Here is a 25,249-nt window from a genome sequence, read left to right on the forward strand (position 1 = left end):
GCAAGCAGGCAAGAGCGGGACAGTAAAACAAACGTGTGCGTGCTGCGGGGGAGGGATGAGGCAACCTCGGGCCAGGAGTGGGGCCGATCCGATAGCTAGTTAAGCAGCACTCTCGTTTGCAGCATTTCTCCCGTGAAGTGACAGAATTCGGTCCCGTTGCCTGCGCAGCGAGCACGGCCGGAGATTACACCTTTAGTTTCACTTTAACGGAGCTCCCTTTACAATCGATATTTATACTTACCCACCGCCCGCTCCCTCTCGGAGATAAGCTTCTTTCACCTCACAGAGTGAAAACCTCCGTGCTTTCCACGAGACGCACTGCACAACTTTATTTGCATCCCTCCCCTCGGAGATCATACAGATGTAATTATATCACCAGCGCAGCGGCCACGGCGCTAGCCCCGCTCCGCAGCCCACCCCGAGCCAGGAAGCAGTCTAGACGGCGCGGCACACGTCTGGGAAGAGCGCGGACCGGACTCGCCGCGGCACGTTTCCCCCGCCAGCTCCGCGGCCGAGGGGCTCTGCAGGCTCCGGCCCCCGCGGGGTCGGGGTCGGGGGGCGGCGGGGCGGGCGCGCAGCGCGGCCCCGTGCAGCGCCGCCGGGGGGGCAGCGCCGCCGGGGGGGGCAGCGCCGCCGGGGGGGGCAGCGCCGCGGCCGCCCGCCGGCGCCAGGACGGGTCCGGCAGCGCCGGGCAGCCCCGCCGCCCCGCGCCCCGGTGCCCCCTCGCCCTGCCCTGCCGACCCCCGACGTGACTCCGGACCCCGCCGCCGCCGCCGCCGGGGCCCCTTGCGGCGCCGGGCGGGCCCGGGCCCGGGGCGCCGCCGTCGGGGCAGGCGGGGCCGCGGCGGGCGCTCACCTGGAGGTGGCTGACGATGCAGTAGGGCTCGGGCTGGCGGAGGCCGCACGTGGAGGAGGCGGAGAGCCGCGCGGCGCGGCCGATGAGCAGGTCGCCGGTGGCCGGGTAGCAGCTGCCCTCGGCGCAGCCGTAGCTGTACTCGGGCTCCTGCGCCGCGGCGGCGCTCAGCGCTGCGCGCCCGCGGAGGGAGGCAAGGGGAGACAAGGGGGGAAGCGGGAGCGCGGTCAGCGGAGCCGCCCGCCGCCCCCGGCGGCCGCCCAGGGGCTCGCCCCGACGGCGCGGGGACGCAGCGGGGCCGGGCGGCTTTACCGAGGCAGCAGCAGAGGTACAGCCGGAGGCGGCCCATGGCGCGACGGGACGGGACGGGACGGGACGGCGCGGCTGGGCTCGGCGCGGCCGGGCTCGGCTGGGCTCGGCGCGGGACCCCGCTCCGGAAGCGCCGGTCTCTCCCTCGGCGCCGCCGCCGAAAGTGCAGCTCTGGCTGCTGCACGCAGGCGCCGCAGCCGGGCGCCGGGGAGCGGCTCCGCGCCGCCCGGCGCCCCCGGCCCTCCTCCTCCTCCTCCTCCTCCTCCTCTTCCTCCTCCTCCTCCCCGCCGCCCCCGCACGGCGGACGGGCCCGGCCCGGCCCCCCGCCCCGGGCTCCCGGACCCGCTCGCCGGGAGGCAGCGGGGCGCTTGGGGCGCCGTCGGGGGCGGGCGGGCCCGGGCCGGGGGCGCCGGGGAAGGCCCCCGAGGGCTGCGCGATCCCGGGCTCCAGGCCAAGCCAGGCGCGGGGCGCGATGCAGAGGGGCTGCGGCCCCCCGCCCCGGGTCCCCGCGGCCGGGCCCCGGGGTTGGTGCGGGGGCTCTGCGCCGCCTGCCCCCCGGCTTCGGCAGCGGGTCTGGGCAGCGGCCGGGGGCTCGCCTGGGGGTCGTCCCCCTCCCTCGCCGGCGCAGGGGAACAGCGCGAGAACGGGGGGTTTGACCCCCGCGGCAGGCAGGAGGGTGGGCAGCGGTGGCAACCAGCCGCCTGCCATCGATCCCTGCCCCAACGTCGCTCGCTGGGCGCCGTGGCCGCCTCGATGGCAGCTGAAGGGAGCTGTTTCCCCACACCACTGCATTGCCCCAGGGATGAGCCCACAAACGCGGTGTGTTGATGTTCGTGCTTCCCGTACGCGGTCCAGCCGGGCGGCGAGGCTGGGTCTCAGCGCTGCGTGCGCGGGGCACCGCAGCCTGCCCAGGGACCGGCGGTGGCAGCGAGACAGGCTGCCGCGGGAGCCGAGCCGCTTGTTGTGTTAGCGCGAGCTCGTTCATCTTCCTGCCCTCGGTCCCTGGGAAAGGGCGGGCGAGAGCGGCTGCGAGGGGCCGGCGGTCGCGTCCGGACTCCTCCGGCTCTTCTGACCTACTCGCTGAATTCCTCGGGCCCCGGCGAGGCCACCCGGGCTTAGTCATTAGGCCACAAAGTTTGCTGGGGACCGGGGGGAAGTTTTAGTAGTAAATAAATGCTGGCGAGCCGTCCTGGCAGATGAAAGCGGTCGCCCTCCTGCTGTGACTGCTGCTCTCAGGAAACCGTGAAGAAGGTGGCGCAAGGGCGAAAGTGCAGGGTTTCGGTGGGCTGGCGGTCCAGAGGCTCCTTGGGGAGCGCGGCCCCGGGTTTGCACATCCGTACCGGGGTGTCTCGGCGCGTGCGCACGAGTTTTGTTGCACGCGTGTAAGATGTAAGCCCGTATGTAAATCTCTGCCAGGTCGGTGTCCTTCAGGAACGCTTTGCCCTTATGGTTTGCAGGCCCTGGGTGACCCGCGCCGCGGTCTGTCCGTCTCACAAAAGCCTCCCGAGGTAGGTAAATATGTTCATTCTCATTTGACAGATGGATAAGCAGAAACATAGAGATACCGAGCGGCTTGCCCTAGAGGTTAAACACCAAGCCTGAAACCCAGCCCGGGAATGTCGACCCAAGAGCTGGTGGCTCTGCTTCGTTAAAGGCTTCCGGGAAATTAGACCCTTTTAGCTGAAAAGGCAGGTATTGCTACGCTAAACCTCTTCTGCAACATGCGTGGTCTTTCAGAGTCACAGAAGTAACTCAGCTTCACAACCCTGTCTTATAAATCACAGCCTGGCTTTTGTTTTTAGAGCAATACTCCAGTATAACAAACATATTTGTCCTGCCAACAGAAAACATTTTGCTGTACTGTCGTTAGAAAGCTCCACCGCTAAAAGAGAGGAAGGCAGCAGTATTCTGCAGCACTGGTACATGCAAGTGTGCCAGGACAGATGGTGCATGGTTTCCACTGCATTTTTTCTGTCTCATGCCTGTGTTTTTTCAATTTTCCAACTTTTATCCACATTTTCTCCACCTTTACTTTCCTGTTTCGTACTCTCGTAGAATGGATACCCTGCACTACCTATGAAGAGGGCCCGATCTGCCCTCCCGAGGTCCGCGTTGCTGCGGTTAGCTGCCGAGGCAGCTTGCGTTGCAGGGTGGTGTGTGCCACGCTGGCGCGAGGCGTCGCAGCGGTGAGCGGTGGCGAGCTGGGTGCATCATCGTGGCCGCGCTCTGCGGGGAACCAAACCCAGGTGAGATGCTCAGCACGTCGGTAGTGAGGCCCAATGAACTCGTCTGCGTCCATCCCTCCCCGCAGCGCGTGTGAGATACCACGACGTTTTGAGAACAAGCGGGGGTATTTTAACTTGATTGATTCTTCAAATGATGCAAGTTGAATTTTGCGTCGTGTCCTATCCCTAGGTTTGGTGAGGTGGCTTTACAGCCTGGGGGTGTCTGCATTTCCCTTGCGTGGGTTGGAAGCTTCCTCAAAGAATCGGAGTCCAAAACCGCCTTTGACTTTGGTGGAACCCAACATATCTTCCGTTTTCCTGTAACACCGCAGCGATTGAATGCCCAGCAAATAGAGCTGAGATCATTTTTGATTACATACATCTTCGATTATATATATTTTTGGTTAAGTGTTATTTGTCATTTGATTAAATGTTGTTGAAGTCAAAACAGTCTACCGAAAGATACTGATTTCAATAACTTTTTCAATAAACAGTTTTGTGAAGTCACTTGCAAGCACAAGAAAGAGAGCTGGGGAGGATTAAAATAGGTATTTTTGATCCAGATACAGCATTCTTACACAAACCAGGTCTGCAAAAACACTTCGAAAGTTTTTGTGCCACTTCCAGTGAGGAATGATGCATATTTTCAGACCTCAGAAGTTGTCACAGAATGGAGCTGGTGTCCTGTAGCCACTGATATTGTCAGGTCTGCCGGGTTTATGCGCTCGTACTGTGCTTGGGGGAACGTATGAGATACGGACTCCCTACTGACTTCCTTCTTCCCGTTCCTTCTTTTCTTCCAGAGTTTTTTCTTTCCTCCCATAGATAGATCTCCTCTGCCCAGGCCTGTTTAACTGCCTTATGTTTACAGTCTTTCCATGTGTGCAGCTTGACAAAAGCCATATGGCAACTATCACGCTGACAAATTCAGCTAACAGTTGGTTTTTGGAAGAAAATATTCAACTTTCCTCTCACGAATGTAGATTTTTAGAGCTCTGAAGGAAGTAATTTTGTTTTTTGAAGGTGGTCAATTAGGATTTTTATATCAGAGCTTCAGTATACCTGTTTCAGGTACAATGTAGCAGCCCACGTTTACCCCTGCAAAAAATCTGAGTTCCCTTTCCGTAGCATTACGTAGAGATGCGTGTGAGCAACTTAATGAGTTGTGTACTCTGACTAAAACAGAGGTGCTTTATTTAATTCTGTCAGAATCAATCTAACATATGCTTGTCCTTGTTAACAGTCTAGTAACTTATAAAGAAGTCTTGCACCTCACAGATGATCTTTTTAAAGTGCTAAAATTCAGAAAAAGCTAAACCGCAAATTATGTGCATACTTGCATTCAGATGTCTTTGCTAGATTATATCAAAGTAATAATTTGGTTCCATCATTTTCACAATGGAAGCTATTATATGGGTAATGCGCGTTGCGCATTGCCCTGGAGCACAGCTGGTTTGAATTGTGGGGATATCTCTGAAATCTCATCTAGGCCAGTGATTCCCCAGCAAGCCCCCCACTGCATATGAATGCTACTTCAGCTCCCATAAACACGGAGTGATAAGTAGGGAGGTTTTATCTCCCCCGGGATTGAAACAATGCTTGCTTTTAGATAAGCACTGTTTGACACATGCTCCTGGCATTTGGACATGTAGCTGCGGAGAACACCGCATTTTAGACGCGGTGGGGGCCGTGCTGAACTTGCTGCTGCGAGTGCTGGGTAGTGCTGGGTTCCTCCTGGAAACTGGTAACGTACCTAATGGACGGGGACGTTCACCCCATGTCTGTGGGACAGTCAAGGCAAGAGTTCTACGACTGATTTTCACTGAGGAAAAGCCAGTGTTAATCTGTTCAGCTTTGTGCAGGAATATGGCGAAATACCACAGCTGGGATTTTGAAGCTGGGGTCTACCTCCCTTTAGTCTTTTTAAAATCTTAGCCCTTTTCTAGCATTTAGTTAACTTCGTCTCCTTTCTTGAAAAAAGAAAAGTAAGCCTTATAAACAAAATTAAGGACTGTTCCCATGTTCCTTATGACTGCAAGAAACTGCTGTGTGAAACCCAACTTCTGTGAAGTGCTGCACGTGTGCAGGCAGGGAAGAGCTGGAGAAGCAGGTTTTCAAAATTCGTGGCTCTTTAGACTTACTGCTTAAACATAAGTGCTGCAGTTACTCTCAAGTTATCGGTTGCATTAATGGAAAATGTGGGCAGCCCCTTATGCGCAAAAGAAAAAGTCGTATTTCTGAAGCCTTGATTTAGTGCTGCTGAGATTCTGCTTTCATTATGAATGTAGTACTTTTAAGAAACCTAGTTCAATTACGGACCAATTAGAGCTAAGGCAGTCTCCCCCGCTTTGGATCAACGTTTGCACTGTGGGTTTAGGAAGCACAGAAGTGTGCCAAGGCAGCCCTCAGTGTGTTGGCCTGCTATTGCATTCCTTGTACCATGCAATCAGGCACTACAAAAGCTTACTCCCAAATGGGGTGCCTGCTTAAAATGTCTCCTGGGAAGAATTGCTCTGTGCAGAACAGCTGGAGAATCAGGCATACCCTGCTAATGGCTGTGACAGCTTTAATGTGTGACATTGTAAAGTGCTATTTCTTTTATTTTCATGTGGGTTAAATAAATTAAACTAAATGAGATTTTTGGCCAAAGCACCCAAAACTACCACTTGGAAAGGTGTGCTGACAAAGAAACGATCTCAAAATTGGTTTCGGTGTTAAACATCCGTGCACTGCCATCCAGTGGGCACTGGAGAATTTGCTTCTCTTTGCCCCTCTCCCAGCGATGCATGGAGATGTGTTTTCAGTGAACCCAGCGGGCACCCCCCACCTGGTCCGGGGTTACTGATAAACCTTTCCCTGCTCTGCCTCAGCAAAAGTGAAGGGGGTGGAGAAAGGACGGTACCCTGGAGACAACGCTGGCTGTCAGTGGGGATGTCGACAGAAGCACACAGCCCTTCGCTGTGCATCAACCCGCCCCATCTCCATGCAGTCCTGTGTCACCATCACCGAACAGGCATGGTGGTGGCACAGCCGCATGTCCAGTTATTGAAGGGTTCAACAGTAAGACATAGGGTGTCAATAGATTATAGGTTTGTTGGGAGTTCATCCTTGAGACCATTACCTGTAGCTGTATGAGATACCCTCTTTGTGCATTTCCAGCCCCCTAGACTGTGTACAGAAGTATATTTTAGAGTTCCCTCGAAGACTGCATCCTGATTAGTCAAACAGATGTTTTATTAGAAGGTATTTCCTATTTCCATATCAACTCAACTGGACTAAAAACCAAGAGGAAGTTACATTGTTCCCTATGCCAAAGTACTGCATGCACCTTCAGATGTGTTTACAGAGGACAGCCACTCCATGCTGGGAAGTTCAGGAGGTGGTAAACATGGAGACTTCAGGTTCACTTGACATGCTGGTCTGCTCAGACCCTAACTTTTGCATGTTGCATACTTGCTTTCCTGCTCAGTGATTTCATTTTTAATGGCTATCACTTGTTCCTCTAGTTGTCTGAGTTGCTCTGCCTTGTCTTGTTTGGTTTGATTCAGGTCCTGGAGCTTCTTCTCCAAATCTGTAAGAGTAAAGTGACATGTAATGGTGAACATATTTGTTGTGTAAGTAAAATCCAGGGTTCAACAGCATTTTTTTCCAATCAGTTTTAGAAGCGATAAGCCCATTTCCAATGGGGAATGTTATATGTGTATTCAAAACTGAAGGGAAAAGTCTGGCTTCTGGATTTTGAGAGAAACGTGACAGTCTTAGAGCAGTTCATTTCTCAGCATATGCTTTTGTCCATCAACTGTGATGGGCCAGGACACAGAGCTCTTAAGCATTTGGTTTAAGTGGAAAAACCCAGAGGAACAGTGTGTCCATTGAGGAATGTAAAGCCTGTTTGGGCATTAATTTGGGCATAATAGGTTTAGGTCCCCCCTCTCTTACAGAGAGAATTCTACTGGTCCCTGTGAAGCTACACGAATGAAAGCATACAGATAATGAGTCAAAACCACATTATTCATGGCTTATGTTCCCAATGCACTTATCATCTGGGCATTTGGAATGGCTGGGATGCTCTTAATGGTTCTTCTCAAGGTATCTGCTCAAAATGAGCAGATCCTGAGATCCTGTCCTGAAGAATTTCCTTCCAGAATAGCATTTCTGTTTCAGCTCTGTTTAAATGATGCAGTAATTTCAGATGCTGAGTCTGGTAGGATCCTAGGCCCAAGGATGTTCTGTGGAAAAACCCAGACCTTCCCTACAGGCAGAATTAGGTCCCCTGTGTGCAATTACAGGAGACGTTGTGGAAGTTGGCTCGTGCCGCCTTCTTGACTGTCTGAACCTTCCCGTCTGGCTGTGTTGAAGGAGCCGTGCAGCTACTGCCGCAGGAGCCATGATCTCTCCTACCCTGTAGACCCTTGTCCCCCTGTGCCATAGCTCAGCAGGTCCTATGAATATGAGCTGAAATCTCCAAGGAGGTGAGTGTGGGCGAAGATACTAGACTGTGGAGTGATGTGCCTGGGGCACGTATCTGAGCTCTGCTCTGCTGCCCACTGTGGGACATGGATGTTTCTCTACTTGTTCAAACAAGCTAATATTTACACCTGTTTTTTCTGCTGTTGCTCAGAGATATGTCTAAAAGGGAACAAGGATAGACTGATGAAGAAAGGCTACCCTGCAGGTCTCTATTAGCATGAGTCATCGCTCAGATAATGTGAGAACAGACAGAACAGGGGAATGATTTAAGGTCCGAACGCCCAAAGCAAGTACGTAAATCAAAGCTCCCAGCTAAATCTGCAGCTAAGTTTTCCAGAGTCCATTTCTAAAAGCCTTAGATGAGTTAAGCAAGTTTTGTACTTTTCCCATTCTTAAATTGCCAGAATTAAATCACTGCGAATCCTTGTGTGGGCACTTTTTAAACTCTTCTTATAGCAACCAATTTATATCCAAAAATGTACATAAGCCAGATCAATTTAGCTACTTTTAAACTGCTCAGGTAGATTCAAGCAGGGGTTTCCACCACTTGAATTGTTTTAAAGCTGATTTCAGAAGGACCTAGTCTGTTAGTGGCTGTAGGCAAAACTTCCAGTTTAATACATGACTTTCACAATTTTCACTGCTTGCTATGGAAGTGAGAACACCACCTGTTATTCTTTTGATTTTTTTTTCAGTCTCTTCAGCCAGTTTTTCTGCTTCTTCTTTCAGCTGTTTCACTTTCTCTAATGTTACTTTTGAAGGTCCTTTGGCTTTTAGCTTCTCTTGAAGAATGGTGTACTTTCTTTTGATGTCAGCAAATTCCTGTAACAAAAATCCATTACTTAGTTTAAGAACATCTAGCATCTTACAATTAATCTGGCATACTGAAGGAAAATTTTCTACTTTGTTGCATATCCTATTTGAACCAACTTTCAATCTCTCATTCTCCGAAATCTTAAACAAAATCTGTAATGAGCACACACTGAACAAAGCTTCACGACAGAATTCAATTAAAGCAAACTGCCAGTTGAGCAATCCAAAGCATAGAGGGGGTGAGGATGTAAAGGAAACATCATTTAAGCTTTTCAAGGCTTATGCTGTTTTTACTTCTTTTGAGACAGCTTTTCTGTAAATTTTATTTTTGCCATGAGACTTAATTCAAGTTTAATAAATTAGCTATAACATAACTTGTTTTACATTTTTGGCAGTAATAATATTTACTGGCTGACTCCACCCATGCTGATATAGGTTGCTGTGGAGGCTGCAGTTTGGATTTCTACTGGATTTCTTATAACCTGGAAGCTTAGTCATGCTCTGCCTTTCGAGCTGCAGGAGCCTGGTTCTCCTCACGCAGCATGCTAGCAAATTTCTAGCTGCCTCAATGCCTTCTCAAAAACCGGAGCTATTAAAAAGCACCCAGCCAACCAAAAACTCCGTGCAACTCCTACAGCAGTTTTCTCTGAAGGAGAATGGCATTAAATTAATGGCCAGACTGCTTCCATCACATATTTAATATCTGTTTTTGTGATTTGTTCTGTTGTGTTTATTGGTGCCCATGGTGACTATGAGTCTTATACACAGTGCAAGGAAAAATGTCATAGAGTAGCCAGACAAATGTCTGTGTTTTCTTTCATTTAAGCTAACAGAATTGTTATTTGTTAGATACCTTAAAATAAAAAAGAAATGATTCTTAACCTGGGGGATTTTACACTGGGTGGCATATTGAAAACTTTAACACTGTTTTGAGGAGAACAGGATAACACAATTACACTTCTGAATCAAAAAAGTACCATCAAACATATAAGGAATATTTATTTTCCTTTAATATCTGACAGAACGGCTTACATTATTGATATTCTGAGCTTGCTTGTTTGCTGCTTCTGCCCCTGCTTTTGCATTTGTAGCTTGATTCCTATTCTCCATCATTTTCATCTGCAACGTGGCAAGCTCATCTTCCATCTCCGATTGCTTTGCTGAGAAGTCATTTAGTTCATCACTTGTCTTGTTCACTTGCTTTTCAGCCTAAAACAGAACAATTGGAAGCTGTGGTTTTTATGCCATGTCCATCCAACTTGCAGAGCTTAGCAATGAAGGAGAGATTAATGTCAGCTGATAACTAGAGGAGCCCCTTAAATGCTATGGAATTGATGTCATAAGTGAGCCACATTCTGGTTTTGTTTATTTTACATTTACATTGGGGAAACTTTGAGACCTTTTTCTAAAATGTTGTAGTAAGTAAATTAAAAGATGTACAGCAAGATACCTGTGAGATCTGTGTTCTGATTTCTTGTATCTCTTCATTTAACTTTATCAAAGTGCCTTTGGAGTGTCCTTGGGAGTTCACAACATTTTTTAGTATATTATTAATTTCATTTACAGGTGGAAGAGCTTTTGCTGCTTTGCTAAAGAAAAAAAAAAAAAAACTGTGGCAACTGAAGAAAGAAGACATTTCAAATCCACCCACGCTCACATGTAGAAATGTTCCCTTGAGTCCAAACACCATCCACGAGAAATGGCGGTTCAGCAACTGGCAAAGCAAAACATCAGTAAGGGATCCTATGTGTGAATATATTAGCTAATGTTTTAATGGTGAGGTTTGAGGCTGCAGGCTACCTGCCTGCTGCTATTATGGAAAGCTCACATAAGAGGTGAACATATTTTCTTCCTCCCCAGTTCTTGGTTCTTTATCATCCCTATTTAAACCTCCCAGTGAACCAGATACAATGATCCACCAGGTCCCACGTGAAAGTAAGTAGCTGCTTTGGCTTCTTGCACCCTGCTTGGTGAGTTCAGCAGCTGAGGAGCCAAGAGCTCACAGGACCTGTAACCTTTCATAGCACGTCAGCTCCGTGCGGCTCGAGTGGTCATGGCTCATTACTGCTGGAGAGGCCCTTGCGGAAATGGCAATATGAAATCTGCTGTAATCTGAACTTTCTTTCCAGTGTTATTAGGATACTTAACTGCCTGGGATATGGAGCAGCCTTACTGTGCATGGTGCAATTTCAGCTGGATTTATCACATCAGTAAGAGAATATTCTACTCACTCGGCTTGCTTTGCCTTCACCAGTAGCTTCTGAGCTTCTTCCATTTTTCTGTTTCTCTTATTCATGTTCATTTTGTACTTCTCACAGTAGTTCATAACGTTTCTGATTTTGTCAAGCATGCTTGTTAGCTCTTGCGCGGTCAGGGGAAGGTTTATTTGCAGAACATAGTTTGCCACCTTCTCGATGTCCTCTGGAGGTGCACTCTCATCTTTAACAAAAACAGAGCGTAGGAGTATTCTGAAACACATCCTTCTTCCCAGTGAAATGTAAATGATCATTATGGTTGTCTACCCATTGAGATATGTGGCAGAATAAAGCTGACAAGCGCAGCAAGGGGGTAAGAGAATTTTCTCTAACATTTTGTAATTTAATATTATGTTTCCAGGTACTGCTATTAGTGTTGTCAGAGCTGGCTAAAATAAGGATTTGAACCTACTTTGAACTGGGTTATTAAAATTCTGATTTAGAACTGAACCCATGGAAGGTTTTAAATCAGCGCACAGCACAGCTAGATATGTCAGAGCCCATTTCTCCCTCGGCCCTCAGATCAAAGCGGCGCCGAGGAGACTGGGGTGTGAATGAAGCTTTCCAAGCCAGCCTGCGGGTGTAATCCCTTCCCTGGAGTTGCACAGTATTTTAAAAGTGGTTCCTTCACTGATTAATGAGAGAGGCTAACCTACATAAGAAAGTTGGGTCAGACTGAGATAGGATGGGAATTTGCAGGAGAATAACCATATTTTGACAACTCCCCTTACAGATGATTTCAGTGTGGCACAGGCACACCGAGCTAGAGGGGTTAATGCCTTGTAAAGTCTCATCACCACTTCTTGTACCTACTTCCCTTTGCAGACAAGGCCTTGGGTGATAAAGCAGTTGAAACACATACTAAATGTTTGAACTAATGCTGCAAAACAACTTACCAAGAATTAAATAATAGACATCTACAGGCCAAACAGCAGTACCTTCCTGAGAGTTATTTCCTTTAGATATATATCGAGGTACAGTATAGTAGATTTAATATATCTGTAAGCATCTTAGCTGCTACAGTTCATAAATTTTAATTTACAAAGCAAAAATTCATGCATAAGTGTTTTAGAATTGTTAGAAAGTAAATGCTATATTTATACTAAGAAACACAAAAGAAAAGCCAAAGATGAATTTGGCAATTGCTACCAAATAAAATCTGAGAATCTTAAGGCCTTAAATGGATGTTTTCCTCCAAAATCAATAAAATAACTTAAATGTTCCTGAACAGAGGAAATCCTCTATACTCAGCCCTCGCTCCCTCACTGCTGTTTGGATGTGGAGGTATGAATACCGAAGGACTGCCAACATGCAATCCTTACAAAATTATGAGATCAGCTATATTTAAGAGATTAGAAAAATACTAACACATTTGACACTTTTAACACTCCTTTTATGCATATTTCTTAAAAGAAAGCTTAGGGTCCATCTCTTAACAACTTTTTTCACAAGAGTGGAAAAAGTTTTAGGTATGTATGGTTGTTTTGTTGTTTTTAATGAGAGCCAAAGTTCTGCTGGAATCTTTTGATTCCTCAAGTTACAGCTTTATGGAGAAGATGGAGCAGTATGTCACTTTGTATCCCAATTCCCACGCTCCCTACTGAGAGCCTCTATTTATGGGTCTGGAGGAAGGGGATGGAATAACAATTTGAGGATGTATTGGACATGCCTGGACATTATATACTATATGAAATTACATCAGTAGCACTTTATTCAGACAAACCAGGAACTGAGGGAATTACTTGCATGTTTCAAATTAAGGAAATGAACAAAAGATGACACAACAGATCTATGGGAAAATTCATACAAAATATTGTCATCTGGGAGAAAGAAACACTACAGAAAAGGAATTGAAAAAGATTTCTCGGATCAGGGGGTAGACAAGAAATCAGATAGGTATATAGCAAAATCCTCTTCTGGCTGTGTATCATGCTATATTATACTGGAATATATCAAAGAAAAATGAATCAGAAAGAATTTTTTTGCATATTTACCTAATAAGAAGACTTTTACTTTTCTGATGAACTCCTTAGTGATCTCCTGGTCAACTCCAATTTGATTCTTAGCTCTCTCTAGTTCCCCATTTAATTGTGAGCCTTTCAACTTGGTGTCTTCTGACATTTTTCTGATGCTTTCAACCTGGAAATATTTTTAGAAATAGCAGCCCCTGTCTCTGGAGATTACATACCATTGCTTGGCAAGTTGAGCTCTGACACTAAAATAATTTTGATACGATTCTCAGGCGGAATCACTTGATTCCAACAGTTGTGGCTTTGGAAGCAGCTTAGTAGAAGACCACTTTGGGGAACTCCAGAAGTTGTTACATCATGGTCTTCTTCTGGCTTCAGAGCAAAGCCTAAATCAAGCATTTTTTTGCTCTCTGCAAATACTGCTAAGCCACAACCCCTTCTATTTCTAAAGGAAGGTGCTGGCAGCTATTTTCTATTGCAGTTTTGCACTGTGTGAGTGAGCAGATTCAGTCGAGGAAAAGGCACATAATTTCATTTGCCTTTTCATGTTGGAATTACTGTTAAAATTATACTTAAGGGGAAAAAAGTAAGAAAGGTAGGGTTTAACAGTTGTGTTCAAAGCTGCATTTTGCCATTCAGTTTGTATTCCTGATCATTTAACTGAGAGCTTTAGTTTAATTATCAAATTCTAACAGCATTTTGCTTTGTTCAGGGCTACGCTTTGCTTTAGGGAAATGCACAAGTACTCCTTCTCTGCGGCCTGTGGAAGGAAGAGATTCATGGTTTCCCTGTGCAACAAGAACAACAATGATGTTTTTATTTCTGAAACATCTCAAAACACTTCCTGCACATTCACCGGTCCTCACCCGTCTGCCTCCACACACCCCTGCCAGCAGCAGAGCTGGCCCAAGGCTTGTGAGGGCCAAAGGCAGTGGCCTGGCAGCCTCCCGCTGCCACCTCCAAGAGTGGCACCCGCCTTTTGCCGTTATCTCTGCACGGCCTGGAGCCCAGGCATGTGCCCCGATTGCTCATTTCTAAACCCGTTAGCTGTAATGCTGTGGCATGTGTATTTTAGAAGGAGGCAGTGGATGCCCAGGCACCCTGGAGGGACAGAACAAAGTCACAGCAGAATTACATTTCTGTTGGAAAATGTGGTTTTGCCCATAATTGTAACAAACATCATCTCTGATTGTTAATGAGAACAAACTGTCTTTACTGTTGCTTTGGGATTTGTCTGTTTTGTTTCCTTTGCACATGTTGCGTTGGCCACACTTCGCCTGAATTACTTCCACTGCTACTGTGAAGCAAAGGGGAGCAGCTGATTACTTGATGCACTTCTAAACATCAACGGGTTAGGGGCAGAAAAACTTTGGATTGAAATTATTTGCAAAAATTCTTTAAAGGCAAACATAACAAAAATATGAAGTTATATAGGTTGTTTAACGCTATGCACAGCAGTAATCCCGTTGCAATAAATGGGCGCTGTACTCAGGCCACTGACAAAGGGTACCATTCAAATCTTTCCCGGTAAGAATACAGGCATACCTCGGAGATATTGCCGGTTCAGTTCCAGACCACCACAATAAAGCGAATATTGCAAAAAAGCAAGTCACATGAATTTTTTGGCTTCCCAGTGCATATAAAAGTTATGTTTACGCTATACTGTAGTCTATTAAGTGTGCAATAGCATTATATCTAAAAAACCAATGTACATACCTTAATTAAAAAATACTTTATTGCTAAAAAATGCTAATCGTCATCTGAGCCTTCAGTGAGTCATAATCTTTTTGCTGATGGAGGGTCTTGCCTCGATGTTGATGGCTGCTGACTGATCAGGGTGGTGGCTGCTGAAGGTTGGGGTGGCTGTGGCAATTTCTTAAAATAAGACAATGAAGTTTGCTGCATCGATTGACTCTTCCTTTCATGATGGATTTCTCTGTAGCATGCGATGCTGTTTGATAGCATTTTACCCACAATAGAACTTCTTTCAAAATTGGAGTCAGTCCTCTCAAACCCTGCTGCTGCTTTATCAGCTAAGTTTATGTAATATTCTAAATCCCTTGTTCTCATTTCAACAATATTTACAGCACCTTCACCAGCAGTAGAATCCATCTCAAGAAACCACTTTCTTTGCTCATCCACAAGAAGCAGCTCATCCGTTAAAAGTTTTATCATGAGATTGCAGTAATTCAGTCACATCTTCAGGCTCCATTTCTAATTCTAGTTCTCTTGCTATTTCCATCACATCTGCAGTTACTTCCTCCACTGAAGTCCCAAACCCCTCAAAGTCATCCATGAGGATTGGAATCAACTTCTTCCAAACTCCTGTTAATGTTGATATTTTGACCTCCCCCCATGAATCATGAATGTTCTTAATGGCACATAGAATGGTGAATCCTTTCCAGAAGGTTTTCAATTTACTTTGCCCAGATCCATCAGAGGAATCACAATCTATGGCAGCTATAGCCTTACAAAGTGTATTTCTTAAATAATGAGACTTGAAAGTCAAAATGACTCCTTGATCCATGGGCTGCAGAATGGAGGTTGTGTTAGCAGGCATGAAAACAACATTAATCTCATTGTACATCTCCACCAGAGCTCCTGGGTGACCAGGTGCATTGTCAACAAGCAGTAATATTTTGAAAGGAATCTTTTCTTCTGAGCAGTAGATCTCTACAGTGGGCTTAAAATATTCAGTAAACCATGTTGTAAACAGATGTGCTGTCATCCAGGCTTTGTTGTTTCATTTATAGAGCACAGCCAGAGTAGATTTAGCATCATTCTTAAGGGCTATAGGATTTTCAGAAAGGTAAATGAGCATTGGCTTCAACTTAAAGTCACCAGCTGCATTAGCCCCTAACAAGAAAGTCAGCCTGTCCTTTGAAGCTTTGAAGCCAGGCATTGACTTCTCTCTAGCTATGAAAGTCCTAGATGGCATCTTCTTCCACTATAAGGCTGTTTTGTCTACACCGAAAATCTGTTGTTCAGTGTAGCCACCTTCATCAATTATCTTAGCTAGACCTTCTGGATAACTTGCTGCAGCACAGCATCAGCACTTGCTGCTTCACCTTGCACTTGTATGTTATGGAGACGGCTTCTTTCCTAAAACCTCGTGAACCAACCTCTGCTAGCTTCAAACTTTTCTTCTGCAGCTTCCTCACCTCTCTCAGCCTTCAGAGAATTGAAGAGAGGTAGGGCCTTGCTCTGGATTAGGCTTTGGCTTAAGGGAATGTTGTGGCTGTTTTGATCTTCTATCCAGACCACTAAAACTTTCTCCATATCAGCAATAAGGCTGTTTTGCTTTCTTATCATGCATGTATTCACTGGAGTAGCACTTTTAATTTCCTTCAAGAACTTTTCCTTTGCATTCGCAACTTGGCTAACTGGCGCGAGAGGCCTAGCTTTCGGCCTGTCTCAGCTTTCGACATGCCTTCCTCACTAACCTTAACCATTTCTAGCTTTTGATTTAAAGTGAGAGACATGCGATTCTTCCTTTCACTTGAACACTTAGAGGCCATTGTAGGGTTATTAATTGGCCTAATTTCAATATTGTTGCGTCTCAGGGAATAAGGCAGGCCCGAGGAGAGAGAGAGAGACGGGGGAATGGCCGGTCGGTGGAGCAGTCAGAACACTCACAACATTTATCGATTAATTTTGCCATCTTATATGGGCACAGTTCGTGCCGCCCCAAAACAATTACAATAGTAACATCAAAGATCACTGATCACAGATCACCATAACAGATACAATAATAATGAAAAAGTTTGAAATACTGCGAGAATTACCAAGACGTGACACAGAGACACAAAGTGAGCACATGCTGTTGGAAAAATGGTGCCGAGACTTGCTCGACGCAGGGTTGCCACAAAGCTTCAATTTGTAAAGATCGCAATATCTGCAAAGCGCAATCAAGTGAAGCGCAATAGAACGAGGTATGCCTGTATAGGTAATACTAGCCTGACCTCACCCAATACCATAGGTACGGAGGACCATGGCCAGTGAGATCTTGGCAGCTGTAGGGAAGAGTAAGGTATAACTAGTATCTAGTCCCTTAGTGAGAGTGGGACCTAACACCTCCAGTACTGAACCAAGCTCTGTCTGCGGGGTTGGGACATAGTCCATCACTATGCCACTGTTCTCTGTCAAAGGAGCAGGGGAGTTTCTCTAGGATTGAGGGCTTATACTGCATCTTTCCTCATTCTAGCTGTCTACAAGTTAGCCATCCAAATCTCAGCCAGCCATCTTTGCAGTGTGAAAAAAACATACACCTTCCAGCAGTGACTGCTGCATCCTCAGATATGTATCTGATATGGAGAAGAAAAAGCTGGAGCTGCCTGTCTCTTTCCACTAATTATAAAAGGAGCGTAGAGAACTAGCTTAGATGCTGCCAGTTCCCTCCTCATGAAGCAAGGTGGCAGGAATCCCACCCTTAGCACCTTGTTCAACATCAGGAATAGGTGCTGGAAGTGAGCTGGGCTTTTCTGCTTCGCACATCTGTGCTCCAGACAACTCTTCCTCCCTAATGGGACAAAGCAGCAGAGGAAGAGCACACTTTTTGAAGGTAGCAGTGCCATGGGAATTGCTCAGCTCCCTGGATTTTGAGCATTTTAGCATATGGACAGGACACTGTTCTCCATGAAAGGACTGCCCCATTTCCCATCCTCCATCCCTTTCATTGAACAAATGTAAGTTTGATATACAGCACCTGATTCTCAGGTTCCTGTAGTCGAGTCGTCAAGTTTTTTAACGACACAGCAGTCTCCTCAGCTTTCCTGAGTGCCTCTGCAGAACGAGGAAGAGCTCCACTGCAGCCTGGGCCACCACACCGCTTGAGTCCGTACCTATCTCGGCACAGAGCTCCCCCACATGCTGCTGTAACACACGGCTGATTTCCTGGCACCCCACAGATCTACAATAAAAAACACGTTTGTGTCAAGAATCCTCTGTGGTTCTGAGATACACTCTTAGGGGAAGGAAGATGTTTAATGTCACATGAACACTGACCTTTATATGGGGATTTTCCCTGAGAGGGTGGTCCAGTCTCTCCAAAGATGCAGGCTGACTCCCAGTGACGAGGCCCCCTTCCTTGACTTAAAGGATTCAATGGCAACCCATGGCTCCAAGCATCTGCTTGCAAGAGCCATTTATTGGGCTCCATATGCTGCACTAAAACACCTGCTTCACTCCTCTATGGCAAAAGTGCTGAAATGGTCCCCTGGCCATATCCAGCCCATGGATATGTCCTAGAGGATCCAGATCACCTCTCACACTACATGGTACCATAGCACCAGCATGCAGGTCTTATTAGGGCACTCAGCAATAATTCACCTGACAAACTGCACATAGCTTTATATGTATAGTTGATGCAATGAAAAAAAACAATTGGCCAGTTTTTTGGGTTTTTTGATACCAACAATTTGGTATCAAAGAAAAACGCTAAAGCTATTTTTGGGTGGGTGGGTGGGGAGACGAGGCCTTGTTTACACGCAAAATGTAACTAAGAATTCTCAGGCTGCATCCTAAGGGGTCCACGGTCATGAAAGTAATGAGCGGTTTGGGTTACCAGGTATCTATTACCTACAATGTGGTCCTGTCAGACACTGTCTCGTTGGAGTCACTGGGAAGAAAATGTACAGTAAGCAATCCTTGATACGAACTGTGGGAAAACCAGGGTCTGGCAGCCCTATACAGCCAAAGATTTTGATATCTCATCCTTCCCTGGAACTTCGGGAGCATAACGGACTTTCTCCTCTTTGGCATAGCTAAGTCAATTTTAGGCGCCATACTTATCCAGTGTGATTGTCTCACATCTGGGTACAACGGTGACACACATGAGGTATAAAAGGGCCTTATCTGTGTGCATAAGCCATGGTCTAATCAGCTTGAGTGAGGAGTAGTTTGATTGCAGAACATGGTAAAATCCAGTCCACTCTACACATGAGAATCAGGTTTATAGACAACTGAATTTTAGCCAGTCGTATGACAAGACTCCATATGTATTGCAGACAGGACCTTAATGTCCGTACAGGGTACACGTGAACTCTGTTATGCAAGACTCCAAAAAATGAATGGTTGAATTGATCCTATAGGGCTAAAACACTTAGATATTTTAACATGGATAGTCAGACTGAAGGCCTAGACAGATTATCCCTTCCAGGTCTGGCAGTGTTGGCTGAAGATGCTATGGTTACTGCTTAGCAGGAGGTTATTATCCCTTCCCATCCCACAGGTGATGCCGAGGACCATGTGAGCACCCCTCATCCACTCCAGGGCAAAGGTACCCAGCTTAGTTTAAGCCACTGATGAAGGTGCTTGGGGCTTATACTTTACCCTGAAGTGCTCTTGAGACTGCAGAGTGCTTAAATAGCCCCTTCTGCTGGGTCTGCTGTGGGAGCAATGGCTGCCAGAAGAGTGGTAGTAGCTGGCACCTGACAAGTACAGCTGTTTCTGAAGTGACTGCATGTCTATGCCAGGGAACTAACATTTTCCAGATTTAAAATGCATGTAAACATCCTTTTAAAATAAAAATTACTAACAGCAGCTAAAATGAGATTTTTATTTAGCTCCTGTTAAAAATCCATAGCACCTACCTTTTCATTCAAGTTTTGGATGTCAGGGGTCTTGATAATCTTGAGTTGTTCCAGAACATTGCTTTCTTTCAAGGTGTGATCATCCAGCATAGCAAGTGCACTCTTTCTGGTGTACTCTGAATATCTTACAATTGGGACTGTCCCACTGGTTTTCTTTTCAGCCAACAATGATATTTCAAAGTGTTTCCTAATGTCGCTGACAGCCTCTATAGGAACAGAAATAATATTTAGTACAGACTGTATTTTGGTTGTATTAAATTTCTGTATTTACTTGAATTCTAGACACACGGTGAGGAACACATTGAGTTTGTGTCACTAGTGTTTGATTTGGAATAGCAAGGAAAGACATGAACTGTAATTTTCTCAGTCAGGTTTTTTAATCCCTTATTCAGCCAGTTGCTAAATAGGAATAGCTATTGATACCCATAAAACCTGCTCAAATTGATGCAAATGCAGTGGATCCTACGTCATTCTTCAGAGCCCAAAGTACATGGGCAGCCAATGGAAGTTACAAAAGTATGAAGGGAATCTGATTAACGATACAAACCACTATTGATCTGCATTCATCACTAGCTCATCCATCCCCACAGATACTGATTTGACAGAAGCTCCTGTCATTTATGCTATTCTGAAGCTCAGGCAGGGGAACTGGTTCTGCCAATTGTAAAACCTATGAAATGATCAGTTTTGTGACTCATGAAAGCATTTGTCCTGTCTCTATTCAGCATAGCACCCGAAAGTTAAATGGTTTGTGGAACTGAGTCCAAAATTTAGAATAAAAATGAGAATTTATCAGTTTCATTTGGCTCTGGAAGAATTTAATTTCAGGGTTGATGCATTAAAAAAATGTATTCCCATGATAAGCCTCTAAGCCAGGCAACAAATGCTTTCCAGTAAAGATCTTTCTTGTTTGCTTAGTGTAAGCTTTCCTTTAAGCAGAGACTCAAAAAGGGTGAAGAATATCACATTTTGTTTGCAGATTAATAGCCTGAAGAAAGAACTGAGGCCTTTTGAAAACTCATAATTTAAAGTTGCTGCTGTCAAGGCTGCCCAGCCTTAACAGGCTCCAATGAACCCAGAGTTTTTCCCAAATCCCCAAGGAGAAGTATGTGCAATAAGCCAGAACTGATGTGTCTGCAATAAAAAAGCAGTAAAGGTCATTGATGAACATCTTTCTTTGTGTTGGTAGCTAGCTCAGTTACTGCCGAAGTCAGTCACCAGACTCTCATCAAGTCCTTGTATGCTTTGAATAAGGCACTAAAAACCTTGGCCTTGCTTTGATTCAAGTTCACTAGAGTTTAGTTATTGTGTGGAGTCAGGTCTATTTATTTTATGTTCCAACTCTTGGAAATATACAATTTAAAGTTAGATTTTTATACAAAACATCTGGCAAGAGTGTGCTGTATCTCAATATCTGAGCAAGAGACTATTTTCTGTGCAAGAATTTCATCGCAGGAATATTTTACAGTGGTTCAGCTCTTCATTAAGTAGCCCAAATGCATTTTACATACTTAGTTTGTGATGTAGCTGCAGCCTTTCCAAGTTCTTTTACTTTAAACACAGCACTTTAGCACTGGCTTAATTTACATTCTAGGAAACCATACTCAACACATTACAATACTGCAGTGGTGGTAAACCCAGGGGCCAAGGCTGTAAAGAGGTAAATTACTGAGTATTCATAAACTGCAAACATTCATTAAAGGACATTGATGTTCTTGCTTTTTCCAGTGATTTTCATTCTTCATTAGATATTGACACTTCCTAGTCAGTCAGCTCAGTGCATGCCTGTGAGGAAGTCTGAGTCCTGACCTTTGGTTTGCTTAATCCTCTGCAAGGAGAGGTAGGTCGGACCCCATTCCTTTCTGTGTGTCTAGGGCACAAATGTGCTCCAGATGGGATACATGGCCATATCCTCCATCCTGCTCTGCCCTGAGGGACTGTTAACTGGTGCTGTTAGCTGCTTGGTAGCTGGACCAATGAATATTTGTGGCCCTGACCAGAAATGCAGCTTAAACTCAAGGTCTTGCCCTCCCCACTCCCCCGTGTGCTTTTTATAGAACTGTTTATCTGCCTCCAGAGGCCTCAAGAGCGAAGCGGGCTTGGAGCGTGACCAGAGAGCATCACGGATGCTTCATCTGTGCATCCACTGACCTCACTGGGATTTATTGTTTCTTTGCTTCCCTGACCTTCTCAAAGTCAGCACAATACATGATCGAATTAGGAAACTGAGCCTGGGAGAGATGTCCTAAATCTTAATTAATCTCTCTCTTCCCTCTTCCTTTCTCTCAGCTTTATATTCCATTGACCTTTCCTTCATTCTTTTCAATCTTATTTAGGTTGATCCCTTTCTTGCTTGAGGGACTCAAGGGATCTCTAGATCTCTAGAGACAGAGGGACTCTAAATGGGTCATAAACTGTATCTTGTGTCTTCCACAGCGCTCACTGTATTTTTGGGGAGCTCGCACAGCCGTTTCCGAGGTCAGCTAGTGGAGCACATACTGCTGGCTGCCTCCTGCCCTTTTGGATGGTAGTATCTGCTGAAGACCTCCAGCTGGTACATTTCCCTCCTTCTCCAGAGGCCAGTCTGTGACATGGTCATTACTATTAGCAGCTGATGGAGACTATACTTAGCTCAAGCATGGACGGTGTAATTCTTTCAAAAATGCCAAAGAACTCAAATCTGACTTCACATTTTTTGATGATGGAGAACTAGTTCCTTACCACATGAAGTTATGTATTTTCCCATGGGAACACTGGGAAGTTACAGTATGACTCCCTGCTTTAATTAAACAAACCCTTGCTAGACAACATTTTTAAAGTATTGCTAAGAGCAAAAGGAGTCAGAAGCGTGGAAAAAAATCCTCTGTTCTTCTAGTTTATGATCTTTTAGCCTATATTGTGAAACCAGGTGGCTTTTAAGCTTTATATCAGGATTCACCAGACTTTTGATTGATGTGACTCTGGCACATGCATCTGAAATTTAGGATGCTAGAAATCACGGCATTTTAAGATAAAAGGGAGTTTGGAAAGTCACTATAAAAAATGTTGTTAGTATTTACATTTTTGCACTATCATAGGAAGCTCAAATCTAGGGATTTTTCTTTTTTTTTTTGAAACACTGCATGACTCAATGGTGAGAAAAATATGCATGGAATTTTATGGAAAATGTTCACCTATTTCAATGAATTGCTGACTGCCTTACCTTTGAGGTTCAAATAGTGAAAACTGTGATGTAGATGTATTTTCTGTTGTAGAAGTTCATACAGCAGGTCAGCTTCTTCCCCAATCTCTTCCATTCTCTCATTTAAGTTAGGAAATTCATACCGTATATTGTGAAGTGGATCCATTTGTGCAACTTCTTGTCTAAGAGGGAAATCATAGTTATGCAGAAGTCTCACTGGATTGTTCTTAGACTACAACTGAGATACACAATATTTTGAGGACAACAGATAATTTTCTAATTGAGCAAAAACATATACTTGTAATGGCTTATTTAGGAAACTTAGGATGAACGTGAAAAGTTCCAGTATTTAAGTATAGGCTTGTGGGGGACAAATAATATATATATGGATTATTTTGTTGACAGATCAACTGAAAACTGTAAATTAATGGTCTAGCATCTGTGTGCTGATCAGAAACAGGACTTCAAGTGCAGGGCATGGCTAGTGAAGCACCAGGGAAGATGGCTTTCTCAACCAAGTGATCTTTACAGGGGTAGCGGAGTCCTTACTGCAAAAAGGCATGAAAATCCTTGATGTCTGCAAATGTCTCCAATGAAAGAACAGGAAGTTTCAAAATTCTTTCAATTTCAGAAATGGTGTTTTCAAAGCCTTTGAAGTGCATATCACAGCTGGGCATTCGTCGTCCTTTATCTTCTAGATTTGCAGCGAACCTCATTAACCCTTGAACAGTCTGAGAGAGGGTAGTAATTTCAGCATCCCACTGATCAAAACAAAGATGACACTGATGGCAAGAGGGAAACTCTTTCTCAAAGCCGCGGCCACACTGGTCACAAAACCTCCCGGTGACGCCAGCACGGCAGTTGCACGCACCAGTGGCTTGGTCACACTTGGGCTGGCCCGTTCCCTCCTGATTACACTCACATGCTGCAGGATGGGGACAGAAAGTTACAGAGCGTTGTTTCCTTGGGGGCAAAACACGCAAAAAGCATCACCCTGTATTTCACTACAATAAAAACAAACACGTTCTCTATGCTGTTGTTCAAGCCTGCTAGGCTGGGATTTGCAAGTGTGCCTAAAGGGACTGCCCTCAAACAGTATTACCTTGCTGAGCCGAGTGCTGATATGTGGGTTTTTTTTTTCTTTACGTGCTACTCCTAAAGGTTTATCTTTTGCACCATAATAGCATGTTTTCTAACTGTACACAATCAGCTTTTCTAGTGTCGCTTCTCTTTGGTTATAAACTAAAGGCGAAATTTCACATCAGCTAACTTTAGCTGCCTAAAAGCCAAGCATCTAATCTGTGTTAGTGATCTGGGCTCCCTCACAGTCAGTGGGAAGAAATAGGCACATCCCAAAATCAACCTAAATAGGTATCCAACAAAAATGGGATGAATCACTCTTCAGAGACACTTCTCTACCTGCACTGCCAGAAGGAGCACCTGCTCTGATTAGAGGAGCTCAGACTAGATGTCCAGCTTTTAGACAGCTACAGTCAGGTGAGATCAATCCCACCTGAAATTTCACGCTGATATTTCATGAGCTGGGGAGCAGCTGCTCAGAGCTGCACTACACACTACTTCGGCAGCCTTCAACTGGTGCAAACAATTTCTAAAGAGCAGACTGGAAAACAGTGTTCAGGCCACAGTGAACTGGACTGCTTGCCTAAAGCAACAACATAGGTAAATATTATAACAATTTTATCCATCATATACACACAAATGTCCAAAGTATTAAAAGCTGATCTCTCTAGATGTATGTCCCATCTTCCCATGAATATAAAGGCCAGAAATTTATTTAAAGATAGTTTCTAATCCAGTTGTCCCCACCTAATAATACTTACGAAAGCAATGTGTCTGTGGATTGCCAAAGTAATTCTCCTCACATTCATCACAACGCCTTCCACTGTAACCTAGCTTACATTGACACTGGCCTGTGAACTGTAACAATAGTTCAGGATTAAATAACTGCCCACAGAGCAGAATGACTGAATATAGATAACCTATGGGTTTTTCTTTTCTCTATGACCTATATAATACACCTATATGAGGACTGTAGTGGCACTGCTTTCACACATTCTTTAAACAACATAGTTTATACATTATTGGCCCAAGATTCCCAGCTAGTTGCAGTCACCTTCTTAAAGGTTGTGAAAACAAAATGGATTTTGAGAGATGGCTTTAATTTACTAATAGGAAAGGTTTTGTATGTTCCAGACTATAGATGATCTTCAAGAACTCATCATCTGACTGCTATCTGAGAGAGGATTTTTCCTCTGTAATTAGCAAAACAGATTAATTAATTTTTTATTTTTACTGGAGCAAAGTACTAATCTCGACAATTCAACTTTTAACTATAAGATATATTAACTGTAACTAAAAACCTCAAGGGTACATTATGTACATTGCTCTAGGATATTTACTTTGGAATTCAGCTATTAAATTAAACTACAGGGAATTACAGTTCAGATAACTAGTACAACTCAGAAAAGCAGTAGTAGTTCTTTGAGATTAAGAGCTACTTTTCCTAGGAAAATTTAGAAAGCCACTAAATAAACTGGAACAAGCAAAAAGCATATTGAAGAC

At 45.1% G+C, this 25,249-nt stretch overlaps 2 protein-coding genes and 1 long non-coding RNA gene across 8 annotated transcripts in view; 1 reads left to right on the forward strand and 2 right to left on the reverse strand.

The window, feature by feature from the left end:
* Positions 1-1,304, reverse strand: part of LAMB1 (laminin subunit beta 1) — a 43,703-nt gene extending 42,399 nt beyond the window's left edge. The window contains exons 1-2 of the mRNA XM_064505781.1: positions 1,166-1,304; positions 857-1,026 (exon numbers count right to left, since the gene is read on the reverse strand). Coding sequence (XP_064361851.1) covers positions 857-1,026; positions 1,166-1,202 — 207 coding nt within the window. The 5' untranslated portion in view covers positions 1,203-1,304. The remainder of the gene's footprint in view (positions 1-856; positions 1,027-1,165) is intronic.
* On the forward strand, positions 10-14,115 carry LOC112980487 (uncharacterized). Of its 6 annotated transcripts, none has more exons than XR_010387562.1 (6): positions 1,021-1,181; positions 2,702-2,850; positions 3,218-3,408; positions 3,578-10,403; positions 10,531-10,880; positions 13,608-14,115. It is a non-coding gene; the product is annotated as an uncharacterized LOC112980487 (long non-coding RNA). The 6 variants fall into 6 exon arrangements; XR_010387563.1 differs by having other exon boundaries at positions 10,800-10,880; XR_010387566.1 differs by lacking the exon at positions 1,021-1,181 and adding an exon at positions 10-485 and having other exon boundaries at positions 3,578-10,880.
* LAMB4 (laminin subunit beta 4) overlaps positions 6,598-25,249 on the reverse strand; it is a 52,206-nt gene continuing 33,554 nt past the window's right edge. Inside the window, exons 25-35 of the mRNA XM_026095364.2 lie at positions 24,508-24,604; positions 23,216-23,591; positions 22,688-22,848; positions 19,486-19,691; positions 17,601-17,804; positions 12,920-13,064; positions 10,902-11,109; positions 10,121-10,259; positions 9,703-9,879; positions 8,526-8,679; positions 6,598-6,958 (exon numbers count right to left, since the gene is read on the reverse strand). Coding sequence (XP_025951149.2) covers positions 6,819-6,958; positions 8,526-8,679; positions 9,703-9,879; positions 10,121-10,259; positions 10,902-11,109; positions 12,920-13,064; positions 17,601-17,804; positions 19,486-19,691; positions 22,688-22,848; positions 23,216-23,591; positions 24,508-24,604 — 2,007 coding nt within the window. The 3' untranslated portion in view covers positions 6,598-6,818. The remainder of the gene's footprint in view (positions 6,959-8,525; positions 8,680-9,702; positions 9,880-10,120; positions 10,260-10,901; positions 11,110-12,919; positions 13,065-17,600; positions 17,805-19,485; positions 19,692-22,687; positions 22,849-23,215; positions 23,592-24,507; positions 24,605-25,249) is intronic.

This window comes from Dromaius novaehollandiae, chromosome 1, assembly GCF_036370855.1.
Source record: "Dromaius novaehollandiae isolate bDroNov1 chromosome 1, bDroNov1.hap1, whole genome shotgun sequence".
Taxonomy (NCBI): Eukaryota; Metazoa; Chordata; class Aves; order Casuariiformes; family Dromaiidae; genus Dromaius; species Dromaius novaehollandiae.